At 43.3% G+C, this 13202-nt stretch overlaps 1 protein-coding gene across 6 annotated transcripts in view; it reads left to right on the top strand.

Annotated features, from left to right (window-relative positions):
• Positions 1-5419: 5419 nt before the first annotated feature.
• SH3D19 (SH3 domain containing 19) overlaps positions 5420-13202 on the top strand; it is a 183734-nt gene continuing 175951 nt past the window's right edge. For 5 of the 6 annotated variants that reach the window (XM_081242302.1, XM_081242304.1, XM_081242299.1 and 2 more), the window contains exon 1: positions 5420-5799. In XM_081242302.1, coding sequence (XP_081098428.1) covers positions 5688-5799 — 112 coding nt within the window. In that variant the 5' untranslated portion in view covers positions 5420-5687. The remainder of the gene's footprint in view (positions 5800-13202) is intronic. The other variant, XM_081242301.1, reaches the window with a different exon arrangement.

Below are 13202 nucleotides of genomic sequence, written 5' to 3'. Positions count from 1 at the left end.
GTATATATGGATGGAGCAGCTGCCATGACTGGATGGCTTTCTGGTTTCACTACTCGGGTCAAAGTGGTCGCTTCTGAATGGGAGTCTACGCACTGTGTCATCCATAGAGAAATGCTGGCTAGCCAAAAAATGTCACCTGAACTTAACATTTTGCAGGATGTAATTAAAATTATCAACCATATTAAAGAACATGCCCTTAACTCATGCCTGTTCATGCAGCTCTGTGAGGAGATGGACACAGAGCACACACGTCTTCTCTTACACACAGAGTGAGATGGCTTTCTAAAGGTAGATCACTGGCCAGAGTTTTTGAGTCATGAGAGACGCTCCAGAGATTTCTTTTAGAAAAACAGTCACCACTGGCAGCACATTTCAGTGACACAGAATGGGTCGCAAAACTTGCTTACCTGTGTGACACATGCCACCTGCTCAACTAACTCCATCTGTCACTTCAGGGGAGAATGACAACTGTGTTCAAGTCGGCAGATAAAGTACCTGCATTCAAAGCCAAACTGGAATTATGGGGGCGACGAGTGAACATTGGGATTTTTGACATGTTTCAAACATTAGCAGAGATTTTGAAAGAGACTGAGCCAGGGCCTTCTTTCTCCCAGATGGTGCATGATCACCTATCTCAGCTTTCAAAAGAGTTTGAGCATTACTTCCCAACCACAAAAGACCCCCGAACTGGGAAGGAATGTATCCACAACCCATTTGTGAATAACCCAGCTGAATAGACTTTGTCTGTGCTAGAAGAGGATCAACTATTTGAGATCACAAGTGACGGTGGCCTTAAAAGTATGTTTGAGACAGCTTCAAATCTCCATACATTGTGGATTAAAGTCGAGGTGGAATATCCTGAGATTGCCACAAAAGCACTGAAAAGCCTGCTTCCATTTCCAACATCCTATCTTTGTGAAACAGGGTTTTCTGCAGTAACAGCCACCAAAACGAGATTACAGAGTAGACTGAACATAGCAACACACTTCGGGTGTTACTGTCTCCTGTGATCCCCAGATGGGACCACCTAGTTGCAAGAAAACAAGCTCAGGGCTCCCACTGATTCTGCATTATGGTGAGTTGTATAATTATTTCATTATATATTACAATATAATAATAATAGAAATAAAATGCACAATAAATGTAATGCACCTGAATCATCCTGAAACCAACCCCCCTGGGTCTGTGGAAAATTGTCTTCCAAGAAACCGGTCCCTGGTGCCAAAATGGTTGGTGATATTGGCCTGTAGTTTTCTTTTTTTGTGATCTCTTTGTCTGGTTTCGGTATCAGGGTGATGCTGACCTCATAGAATGAGTTCAGAAGTGTTCCTTCCTCTGCATTACTTTGGAATAGTTTCAGGATAGTTGTTAACTCTTCTCTAAATGTTTGGTAGAATTCACCTGTGAAGCCATGTGGTCCTGGACTTTTGTTTGTTGGAGTTTTTTAAATCACAGATTCAAATTCAGTACTTGTAAGTGGTCTGTTCACCTTTTCTATTTCTTCATGGTTCAGTCTTAGGAGATCGTACCTTTCTAGGAATTTGTCCATTTCTTTTAGGTTTTCCATTTTGTTGGCATGTAGTTGCTCATAGTAGTCTCATATGGTCCTTTGTATTTCTGTGGTGTCGGTTGTAACTTCTCCTTTTTCATTTCTGATTTTATTGATTTGAGTCTTCTCCCTGTTTTTCTTATGAGTCTGGCTAAAGGTTTATCAATTTTGTTTATCTTTTCATAGAACCAGCTTTTAGTTTCATTGATCTTTTCCATTTTTTTCTAAAAAATAATGAAAATTTAAAAGTACACAGGCAATATGGAGAATAATATAACATAATAAACACTCATGAACCCACCATCCTACTTTAACAAATCTTAAAATTCTGTCATATTTGGTACAGACATTTTAAGAAACAAAACTATGAAGATATTATATTTTTAAAATCCACTGTATACCCCTGCCCATCCTTGCTTTTTCTTTTTTGAGGTCTTCAACTGTGAATTTTTAATTTCAGGTACTTACTTTTTATTTAAGTTAAAGGACTTGAGACCCATGTCTTCTGATCATTCAGCAGGAAAAGAAAAAACAAAAAGGAATTATATTCACTCAGTCATTAAACAAATATTTATTGTGCTTTCTATTTGCCAAGTATTGTACTACATATGTATTTATATAGTATATTCTTATTTTTTGTAGTGTTCTATTCTCACACCATTTTGTTTCAGGCTGTATATTCAAAGTGAGAAGCAAAGAACATTTTCCTCTGTAATGCAGGCTGTTTTTCAATATCTCTTATAAAAGTTTTTCTTAATACCTTAAAGCTTTGAGGGCAAATCTTGTTCAACTCTTTGCTGTGGATTTTCATTAACATTTTCCTTCTATGGGTTTGGCTCTTGCTGTGTCACTGGGGTGGGTGGGGTGTTTTGACAGATTTATTGAGTTGCCAGTTGGCCACACCTTTCCTTTTCTTTCATATGATTAAGCAGTTATTGCCTGTAACTCCTACCTGGTTTCTCTAGTTCAATATGATGACTTCGGAGTGCAGTCCTCTCCCTGGTCCTTGTTTTCTTGCTTTCACGGTGAGTGGGTTATACCTTTCTTAAAAAATAACAGCTTTGGGACGAAGTGAGAGAGTGGCATGGACATATATACACTACCAAATGTAAAATCGATAGCTAGTGGGAAGCAGCCGCATAGCACAGGGAGATCAGCTCCGTGCTTTGTGACCACCTAGAGGGGTGGGATAGGGAGGGTGGGAGGGAGACGCAAAAGGGAGGAGGTATGGGGATATACGTAAACATATAGCTGATTCACTTTGTTATACAGCAGAAACTAACATACCATTGTAAAACATTATACTCCAATAAAGATGTTAAAAAAAATAACAGCTTTATTAGAATATAATTACATACCATAATATTCATCCTTTAGTATATTCAGAGTTGTACAACCATCACCACTATCTGATTTTATAAAATTTTCAACACCTCAAAGAGAAATAATATACCTATTAACTGTGACTCCCCATTCTCCTCTGTCCCTCTTTTTAGTTTCTTGATGATGTCCTGTGAATCACAAAAGTTCTTGATTTTGGTGAGGCCCAATTTATTTTTTATTTTGTCACTTATACGTTTTGGTATAAGCGACACTCTAAGAAACTATTGCCTAACACAAGGTCATAAGAGTTTAGTCCTATTTAAGGATTAAACCTTTTAAATTTAATTTACTTTGAAGTTTTCTTTGAAGAACTTTATAATTCTAGCTCCTACAGTTAGATCTATGATCCATTTTGAGTTAATTCTTTTATATGGTATAAAGTGGGGTTCAGGGCTCCCCTGGTGGCGCAGTGGTTGAGAGTCTGCCTGCCGATGCAGGAGACACGGGTTCATGCCCCGGTCCAGGAAGATCCCACATGCCGTGGAGCGGCTGGGCCCGTGAGCCATGGCCGCTGAGCCTGAGTGTCCGGAGCCTGTGCTTTGCAACGGGAGAGGCCACAACAGTGAGAGGCCCACGTACCGCCAAAAAAAAAAAAAAAAAAAGTGGGGTTCAGATTCTCTTTTGCAAAGACAGTTCTTTCTCTATTGAATTATCTTGGCACTCTTGTCAGGTTATACATTTATTGTAGAATTTACCAAATTTTGCCTTGTTTTGTGGTAAACTGGATCGGTCCCCCTCTGTCATGGGAGGACAGGAAATATGTTTCGTTCATTGAAAATGAGAAAACCTATGTGAAAAGCACCTACCATAGGGCCCCAGAGTAAATATTTCTTTGCTTCTTTTGAATCTCCCCACAGCACTTATTGTGGTATTTGTCATACAATAGTTACATAAGTGTTTGTTGAACGTTAAGTCAGCTTGAGCCTACACCTCAAAAGGGCACGGGTTCCTAAAGTTCTGACTGGATGGACATCCAGAACACTTTCGGCCCTTTTCAAACTGAGAAACTGAATAGTGGAGAATGACAGCTTTGTGAAATTGGGCTGCTGTCAGGGTAGGGGCTTCCAAATGACTTATCCTCTAAGGTAAGTGACAAATACCCAAACACTGAAAACAACCCTAAAGGTCCAGAACTCTTTTTTCTTTCTTGTTTAACTTCAAGTGGTCCGGATGTCTACTTATTTAACTGCTTATGTAGTAAAGTTTCACTTGTGAATTTGACCTCAATTCCACAAAATCGATCGTGGCTCTTTTCTGCCTAAACGCAGAAAGATTTTCTCTGGCAGCAACAAGCACTATTAAAAAGGTAAAGAGACAGCGCTCAGGTGTGGCTGGCGATTCTATTTTCAGTGACCCGTTTCTCCCTCTCTTTTTCTTTCTTACATGCTGAACATTAGGAGCCCTCACAAGCTTTCAAAAATAGAGCAAGAGGCTGAAGATAAAGGCCTGTTCATTCCATCGGGGAGTGTCCTACGGAGTCATGTCCAGGCAACGTCTCTGCCTGCATCTTGGATATCTTTTTCCGAGATGTGAGAATCCGCCCCTCTCTGTGCGAAAGTGTGTACGTGCGAGCGCGAACCGAAGATGTGTACTATGCAGAGATACAGAATAACTTTCTTACCCCAATCTTTTCAGCTTTAGGGAAGTGCTTCAAGCGACAGCTTCTGACTCCAGAGCCACCGCTCTGTCACGTCACCAAATCGCCTTTCTGCAAATAATGAGGTCCCGGGCTCTTAAGGAAGAAGATGTACTTTTTTTTTTTTTTTTTACTATTAGACTTTATATTTTGGAGCAGTTCCAGTTCACAGCCAAACTGAGCTGAAGATTGAGATTTTCCATGTCTTCCTGTCCCCACCCCTGCACAGCCTTCCCCATTATCAACCCCCCCCCCAACAGAGTGGTACATTTGTTACAACTGATGAATTTACACGGACACATCATAATCACCCAAAGTCTTTGGTTTACATTAGGGTTCACCCTCCCTGTTGTACGTTCTGTGGGATTGGACAAATGCGTAATGACATGTATCCACCATTATAGTATCATACAGAGTCGGTTCACTGCCTTAAAAATCCTCTGGGCTCTGCCCAGAGGCTCGACTTGAAAGGGCGAAAAGAGAGGGAAGGAAAAAAGCCTGCAACTGCGGAGGCGCTACCAAACTGCAAGCCGAGTTTGTTCCCAAGTTCAGAGGCTCCAGCTGCCCCAGCTCTCCAAGTCCGGCTACCGGCAGGTTCCTCCTCCTTTGGTTTAAGTGTCAAGCAAATGGGTTTCCTGTTAACACCGGAATACTGTGAAAGGGCAGGAAGAGGCCAGGCCGCCTCCTCTTTCCCCCCTTCCTGTCCGGTTTATTTATTTTGTACACGTTTGTTTTGGTGGAGCGGGTGGTTGCAGCGCGTGCGGCTCTGGGGCAGCCTGGGCGGCCGGTAACCCCTCCCCGAGGAGGCGAGGCCCGGCCAGACCCCGCCCGATCCCGGCTCCAGCTCTGCTGGGCGGGCTAACGGAGAGAGGAAGGGGGAAGAGAGTGGGAGAGGCAGAGCCGGGAGAAGGAGGCCGCCGGGGCGCGCGAGGAGGCGGGGAAACCTGCTCGGTCCGCGCCCGGCCGCTCCCCCGCGGGCTGCAGGTGGAGCCGCGGAGGTAGCCGCTTCCGCCGCCGCCGCCGCCGCCTTCTCCTCCCCGGGCCTCCTCCCAGGCCCGGAGGCTGCTGGCGCGGGACTCCCGGAGCTGGCGGCCGGCGCGCGGGGCCCGCAGCTCGTCGATGGCTGAAGGCCGGCGGCTGGAGGACGAGGACGAAGAGCTGCACGAGCGCCGGGAGCTCGGGGGCCCGCGCCGCGCCCGGGGCCGTGCGCTGTCGGGCCACTCGGCCGCAGGTGAGGGGCGCGGGCAGCGTGAGGGGGGACCGGGGCACCGGGGACCCAGGGCTGGGCGTCCCGGGGCCGCGCAGGTCCTGCCCCGGACGCCGGCGGCTCCCTCGCCCGCCCGGAGGGGACTGGCACCTTTAACTCTAGGAGGCGAACGGGAGGGAGAGTGGCTTTTCTGTCTCCATCCGAAGTTTGCGGCCGAGCCCGAGGAAATTCAAACCTGTCTCTACCTGCTAGTGGCCCTGGAGCCGAAACTACAAATTTTCCATGCAGACTAAATCCACGAGCTGCTGGCTTGGAACTTGTGGCCCGGGTGGTTACTTATCTCTGGATGAGTCAGAGGCCAGTGGAGAATGCCCCCCTCCCCATAGGTTTGCCTCCGCTGTCGCAACCGGGTCGAACCACATGCTAATCGTCCAGGCGGGCTTCGGTGCCTCTTGAACTTCGGACCTGTGACTGTCCTCCCAACCCCCAGCCGCCCGAGTTCACCTGTTTTCTATAGGACTTGCTTTAGAGTTACTTGGTGACCCCCAGCCCCACCCCCCAGTCCAGAATATAGCCTTCCAAAAGGCGATTCATGTGGACTGATCATTTCTGGGCCTGTAACTTTGTGTTTTGGGAGTGCGGAAAGGCGGCGCGGATCAATAGTTTGGCGCAGAAGCGGAAGAGTGAATAAGTGTAGGTCCACACCCCTTCCCTCTTTCCCGGGCAGCTTTTCAATTAAACAGAATAGAGAGGACATTCTTTGGTTCCAACTGGATAAGCCAGGTATCCGAAAACAAGAGGGAGGAACAAACCTAGGGAGGTGAAAACAAAAGGGAGATAAGGCCGTGAGAAAGGTTCAGATGTGAACATTCATTAACGACCCTTTAGAAAGTGGAATACAGTGAACATTCCACCCAGCCATGGAGCAGCTTTTCCATGTGGCTCCCTTAACCTAAGAGAAAGTTGAAGAGTTAAAAGAAGATAATGGGTCTGTGGGGAACACCTGGAGGGTCGAAAATGGGATGAAAGGAAAGAGTTGGAGTGGAACAGGAAGAAATAGTCAATCTTGGAGCCTTAAAAATAATTCCTTTTGCCCGTTACTGTTTCCATCGAAATGAGGCATTTGACTAACCACACGAACACCAGCTGTCTTGAAGATAACTGATAGTTTTGTTCAGTATAAACCCAGGCCTAATGAATTAATGGGTAATTGCTGGGTATGAGTAAATAATTCTTGCAAGAATACAATGAAAAAACTTTACAAAGATGTTCCTCTGTTAAATTACTGATCTGAACATGCCTTGGACTCCTCTTACCTTCAGCGAAAAGCTTCACTTACGTACTGTGCAGAGCTGTACCCGAGGTCAGACTAGATATGATCCAGATAGATATTTATCATTTAGTTGCAAAATGTGTGTTTATTCCAAGGCTGGTGGAAATGGCATTTTGTAACTTGTTTTTCCCAGTTCCTTAATTTCCCAAGGCTACCAGAAGCTTTTCTAAGTTCCATGATAATATTTTGCTGATACGTGACACAGTGTCCTTTTTCACTCAGAAATTGGTGTGTGCAGTTTCTAACCATTTAGTGTCCCCTGTCTCCGTTAGGGGGTGAGGGGCAGAGATATTATGGAGTGGGCAGAGAGTTAAACTGGCCGTTACCGGGCTTCTTTCTTTTGAGACACATTATTTAATAGTTTACATTTCTTTGCAAGCTGTGCTCCTCTTGCCCCTCATTAGTTCCCGTGTGTTTTTCAGACTCCATCGCATTCCTTACCAAGCTTGGGCATTTGTTAGTAATGTTTTGTGCTGGATGTTCTCTCTCCAAGTGAGAAAGTAGGAACTGACCCAGAGGCTTCATGTTTCTTCTTTTAACATCTTTCTAATCTTTCACTTTTCCCGTTCTCATCCACTCCCTCCTCCCTCCACCACCTCACAGTCTAAAGATTTTCCATTTTTCTTTGATCTCACAGAGGTTGACACCATAAAATTAGGGTTTATGGACTTGAGGGAGTCTGTGAACTTCTTCTCTCAATGCTAAATTTAGGTGTGGTTGTGGAAGTGTGTTTTTTACTTTGTAATGTACATTCAGGAGAACATATAAAACCTGTAAATCATAAAGTAAAACTCTTGTAACCTGTGCCCAAGTTGAGAAATAGAATATTATCATTTCTCTGAAGCAAACTCTACTCTCTCCCAGTCATGGCTTCTTCCTTCCCCTTGAGGGAACCACTTTTATTCCGTTGCTTTTCTGTGCAGTTTTACCTGTACAGTTTTATCTGTGCATCCCTATACAATATTATTTAGTTTTGCTTATTTTACAACTTCTTATGAGTTCCATCATCCTGTAATTATTCTTTAGTGTCATTCTTTTTTCACTCCATATTAAGTTTGTAAGATTTATCCCCATTGTTGCATGCAGCTGTAATTTCTTTTCTTTGTATTCTTATATCATACTTTTTGCTTATTTTTTATTGATTTGTTGGAGTTCTTTACTTGCTCAGGAATCTCAACTTCTGTTGGTTGCATGTGTTCCAAAATCTGCTTCCACTCTGTGGTTTATTTAAAAAATGTTTGTTTGTGGTTTCTTTTGATGTGGACATTTGTAATTTTAACGTAGGTGTATATATGAATCTTTTTCTTTGTAGTTAGTGTCCCCCCTCCCCTCACTGTCCCCCTTGGTTAAGAATGCTTTCCCGGGCTTCCCTGGTGGCGCAGTGGTTGAGAGTCCGCCTGCCGATGCAGGGGACATGGGTTCGTGCCCTGGTCCGGGAAGATCCCACATGCCGCAGAGCGGCTGGGCCCATGAGCCATGGTTGCTGAGCCTGCGTGTCCAGAGCCTGTTGTCCACAGCAGGAGAGGCCACAGCAGTGAGAGGCCCATGTACCGCAAAAAAAAAAAAAAAAGAATGCTTTCCCTACCCCAAGGTCATGAAGATATTCTCCTGTATCTTCTGTATTGTCTCCTAAAGTTTTGTTAACTTCCTTTGTGGAGAGGTGGCATAGCTTTCTTCAGACTCTCAAATGGGTCTGAGAACCTCTGACTGACCTACAGCATTTTTATATTGTTTATCCAAAGGGCAGGGAATACAAAATTCTAGGTCCTCCGGTAATCACCTGGAAGAGTGGTAGGCACTTAATAGGGTTTAGTAAATACTAAATAAATGTACTCTCTCTATATTTTGATGTGTTTATGGTAAATGCTAGAAGAACAGATATAACTTCTCCAATGTGTTTTGAGTAAAATAACTAATATTGTCAGTATGAGGTCACAGAATAAAATTCTTTGTATTCTTTATGAACCAGTTGCTTCGTACATGCTAGGGCCTGTGAGGGAGGTATTATTTTCTCCGTTTTATAGTTGAAGTGGGTACAACTCCGTGCTCCCAATGCAGGGGGCCCGGGTTCGATCCCTGGTCAGGGAACTAGATCCCACATGTATGCTGCAACTAAGAAGCCCGCATGCCGCAACTAAAAGATCCTGCATGCCACAGCTACACATGCCGCAACTAAACATGCCGTCATGAAGATCCCACATGCCACAACTAAGACCTGGTGTGGCCAAAATAAATAAATACATATTTTAAAATAAATTAAAAAAAAAAAGATTGAAGCTCAGAAATACTTAAGTGACTTGCCCAAGATCCCGCAGCTAGTAAATGGCAGGATGTGGACTTGAATCCGGGTCTGTTTGACCTGAAAGTCCATGTTTTTCCAAGCTATCCCACTGGCTGCAAATACAAGTCAATTGCTTTTAATGCTCCACACGTTTATATCTATCTGCATGTTGCTTGTTATCTTTTAGAAATACTTTATTACATTTATCTGGTGCTTTTCTGCTTAGGAGGGGCTTTCACACCCTCATGGAACTTGATTGTTAAAACAACCTGAGAGGGAAGAAAGTACATTTTTATTATTCCCATTTTAAAGACGAGTAAATTGAGACTCAGAAGTGTTAAAAGACTTAATCTAAAAGAATCTGAAAGAATACAGCTAGGTATAGCTGCACCTCAGTTACCTCTTTTGGGTGTTTCAAGTCATAAACTGTCGTTTTTTTTTTTTTGCGGTACGCGGGCCTCTCACTGTTGTGGCCTCTCCCGTTGTGGAGCACAGGCTCCGGACGCGCAGGCTCAGCGGCCATGGCTCACGGGCCCAGCCGCTCCACGGAATGTGGGGTTTTCCCGGACCGGGGCACGAACCCGTGTCCCCTGCATCGGCAGGCGGACTCTCAACCACTGCGCCACCAGGGAAGCCCAAACTGTCGTTTCTTTAATTTGATTCATATAGCATGTTAGGTCATATGGCCCAGAGTTTGTGGCTCTGTCTAGTAAGTTGTGTAGTTTTGAAAACTGCGTTAATTCTTCTGGGCCACCATCTTACAGTTTTTGTTATTAGAATTCCAAAGTTGTCTAATTTATTTTGAGGAAGTTATTTTAAGTCCTATGGAAACTATGGATATATATACACGTCGTTTAAAAATCCTGCACTCACCAACTTCTTTTAGAAGACCTGTCTAGTTATCCTGTCAACAAAATGTATGCAAAATGGTGTAGAAAATACAAGGAATACAAAGAAATTATAAAATAGGCTCCCTGCTTTTAAAGAATATGTCATAGAATTAAGGAAGGTAAGACTAATATACTTTAAAGAAATAAATAAGAATATAAAGTAGTCCATGGTGACTAGCAAGTGGAGTTTAGCATAAGAGAACGAGGCAGTCTTGGTTCATTTCTTGGCTTACCTCTTACTGTGTGACCTTGTGCAAGTTACCTAACCTCTCTGTGCATCCATTCTTTATTTGTAAAGTGGGAATATTAATAAAACCTATTGCATAGGGTTTGAGGATTAAGTGAATTAGTATATGTAATACCTTTAGAACATAGCTAGGCACATAGTGAATACTTCCTGTAAAGTTATTCGTGTTTATTTATGTATATTTTTGTTAAAATATCTGATGCTTCATTGAGTCTACATTTTTCTCCCTTTGGGAATAGTTATGGGGTTTCAGGTTGGCAGAGAAAAAGGAGGTAAAACTGCATCGTCACCATTTCTAATCAAATGTAGTTGCTTTGCTTTGGAGTTCATAAATCTTTTTGAAACATCTTACAAGACCCCGAAAGACTGAGACCAGTTCTTCATTTGACATTCCTTGCACCATACAAACTATTTTAACGTGGCTTGTCGTTGATGTTTACCCTTTCTTCATCATCACAAATGAAAAGCTCATTCTTGTGACATAACTATTTGTGTTCAAAGTGATTTCAACAAATCAAAGGTAAGTTGATGACCCTACATCCTCTTTTTAACCAGGGTGCATCCCTTCTTTTTTTTTTTTTTAATTTTGCCACTATTCATGCAGTGCTTCTATAAGGTCATTGGCATGTTACATTCTGGGGGCAACTATTTTCCCTCAGATCGTTTCAGCTTTACATTTAATGGTACTTAGAGTCTTATCCTCAGAACTCTTGGGTCTCTCTCAGTTAGCTTTAGCCTCCATCAATTTACAGCATCTTTCTGGGCCTTAGTTTTTGCCTTATTAATTGAAAGGATGAGGCTTCCAACATTACATTTTATGATTCTAGGGGATGAGGAGGAAAATAACTTCTGACTTGGTTTACAGAAGCCTGCCAGTGTGCAGGGTCCGATCTGGGGGGTGTTTCTCTGGGCTCCTTGTGATGAGGGAAAAGCCCAAGGTGCCACACTCAAGATGTCGCCTCACTGGGGAAAAGGCAGTCACGTTAGCTTAAGTTGTGCCGCAGGGACCTGCCTTTCAAGATGGGCACTTCACTTCATCAGTGGAGAACATGGGATGTGTTCTGGGGGAGTTTATAATACTGAACATAGGTATGATGAAAATATTATCCATTAAGTACAAGATGAAAGTATATGTCTGGTAGCTTCAGAGCAAAGAGCAGGGTTAAGGTGCGGAGGAGGAGGCCAGGCCCCCTCGTTTGTATGAAGGTTCAACATCCATTCCTGCCCCTCAGCAGCTGTAGGTCTCACCCTTAGGGACTCTGAGCTTGCCTTTGGGTGCGGATGGGTGCATGGAGGGGGAGGGGTGTACAGGCAGTAAATCATTGTTTTATTTTCTTTTTTTAAATAAACTTTGTTTTTTTTAGAATACTTTTATAGATTTACAGAAAAATTGTTAAGATAGTACAGAGAGTTCCCATCTGCCTCACATCCAGATTTCCCTGTTACTAACATCTCCTTAGTTTTTACCTAATTTCTTCCTGCTCTGCAGGATCCCATCCAGGACACCACATCACATGTAGCTGTTGTGTCTCCTCAGGCGCCTCTTGGCTGTGATGGTTTCTCAGATTTTTCTTGTGCTTGATGGCCTTGACTGTGTTGAGGAGTACTGACCAGATATTTTGTAGAATGTTACTCTATGGGGATTTGTCTGATGTTTTTCTCATGTTTAGACTGGAGTTTTGGGTGTTTGGGAGGTAAAGTACCATTTTAACCACATATTAATGGTTTAATATTAACATCATTTATAACTGTTGATGTTGACTTTGATCTCCTGGCTGAGGGAGTGTTTTTCAGGTTTCTCTAGGCCAAGGTTACCACTCCCTGTGCACCCACCCCACAACCATACTGTAGGAAATAAAGGAAGTCACTATGCAGAGCCCACACTTAGGGAATAAGGAGTTAGGCTCCACCTCCTTGGGGGTAGAATATCTACATATATCTTTTAGAATTCTTCTGCACAGGAGATATCATTCTTTTTTACTCTCACCTTAGTTTCTTCAGGTTCTCCAAACATCTGCCTTGGGATTGTGTTTAGACCCTGCAGTTTGGGGACTGTAAGCTCAATTCCTCCACCCGGGTCTGTCCAGAATATCCCTTGTGTGCTGTTGTCTGGCACGCACTTTCATAATTAGAAAGGAAGGCATGAAATGAGTATCCAACTTGAGATGACCTGTGACTAAAACTCATTCACACTAGAGTATCAACAGGTACAATTTTGGAAATGGAGAGGAAGTTAGAGTATGAGAGGAATTTGGGAATTCCCTGGACTAGGATAATCAAACAATAATGAGTTAACACTTATTGTGTGCTCGGTCCCAGGCGGCATTCTAATTGTTCTCCATGTGTTTTTCTCACTTAGTCCTCATACCAATCTTATGAGATAGGTGTGATGATTTCCTTCATTTTTGCAGATGAGAAACCGGAGGGGGTGTTTACCCAGAGGGGGTAAATAATCTAGTCAAGGTCACGTAGCTAGAAAGCTATGGACTAGGATTCTGTGCAGACTCCTACCCAGTATTTATTCTCGTCTTCCTTGGTCAGTGGAACCCTATATTGCTGACTGTGGCAAGGTACCCACCTGTGAATCTGCTTTACCCAGCCTACTAATGAGAGGCAAGAAAAAGTTGTTGAGTGTGGTTTCTAGAAAAATTCTTTAAAGGGGACTCAACTGCACAG

Source organism: Mesoplodon bidens, assembly GCF_964165515.1.
Source record: "Mesoplodon bidens genome assembly, chromosome: 1".
NCBI lineage: Eukaryota > Metazoa > Chordata > Mammalia > Artiodactyla > Ziphiidae > Mesoplodon > Mesoplodon bidens.
The sequence above is the reverse complement of the archived record's forward strand: the minus strand, read 5'-3'. Positions and strand labels throughout refer to the sequence as shown.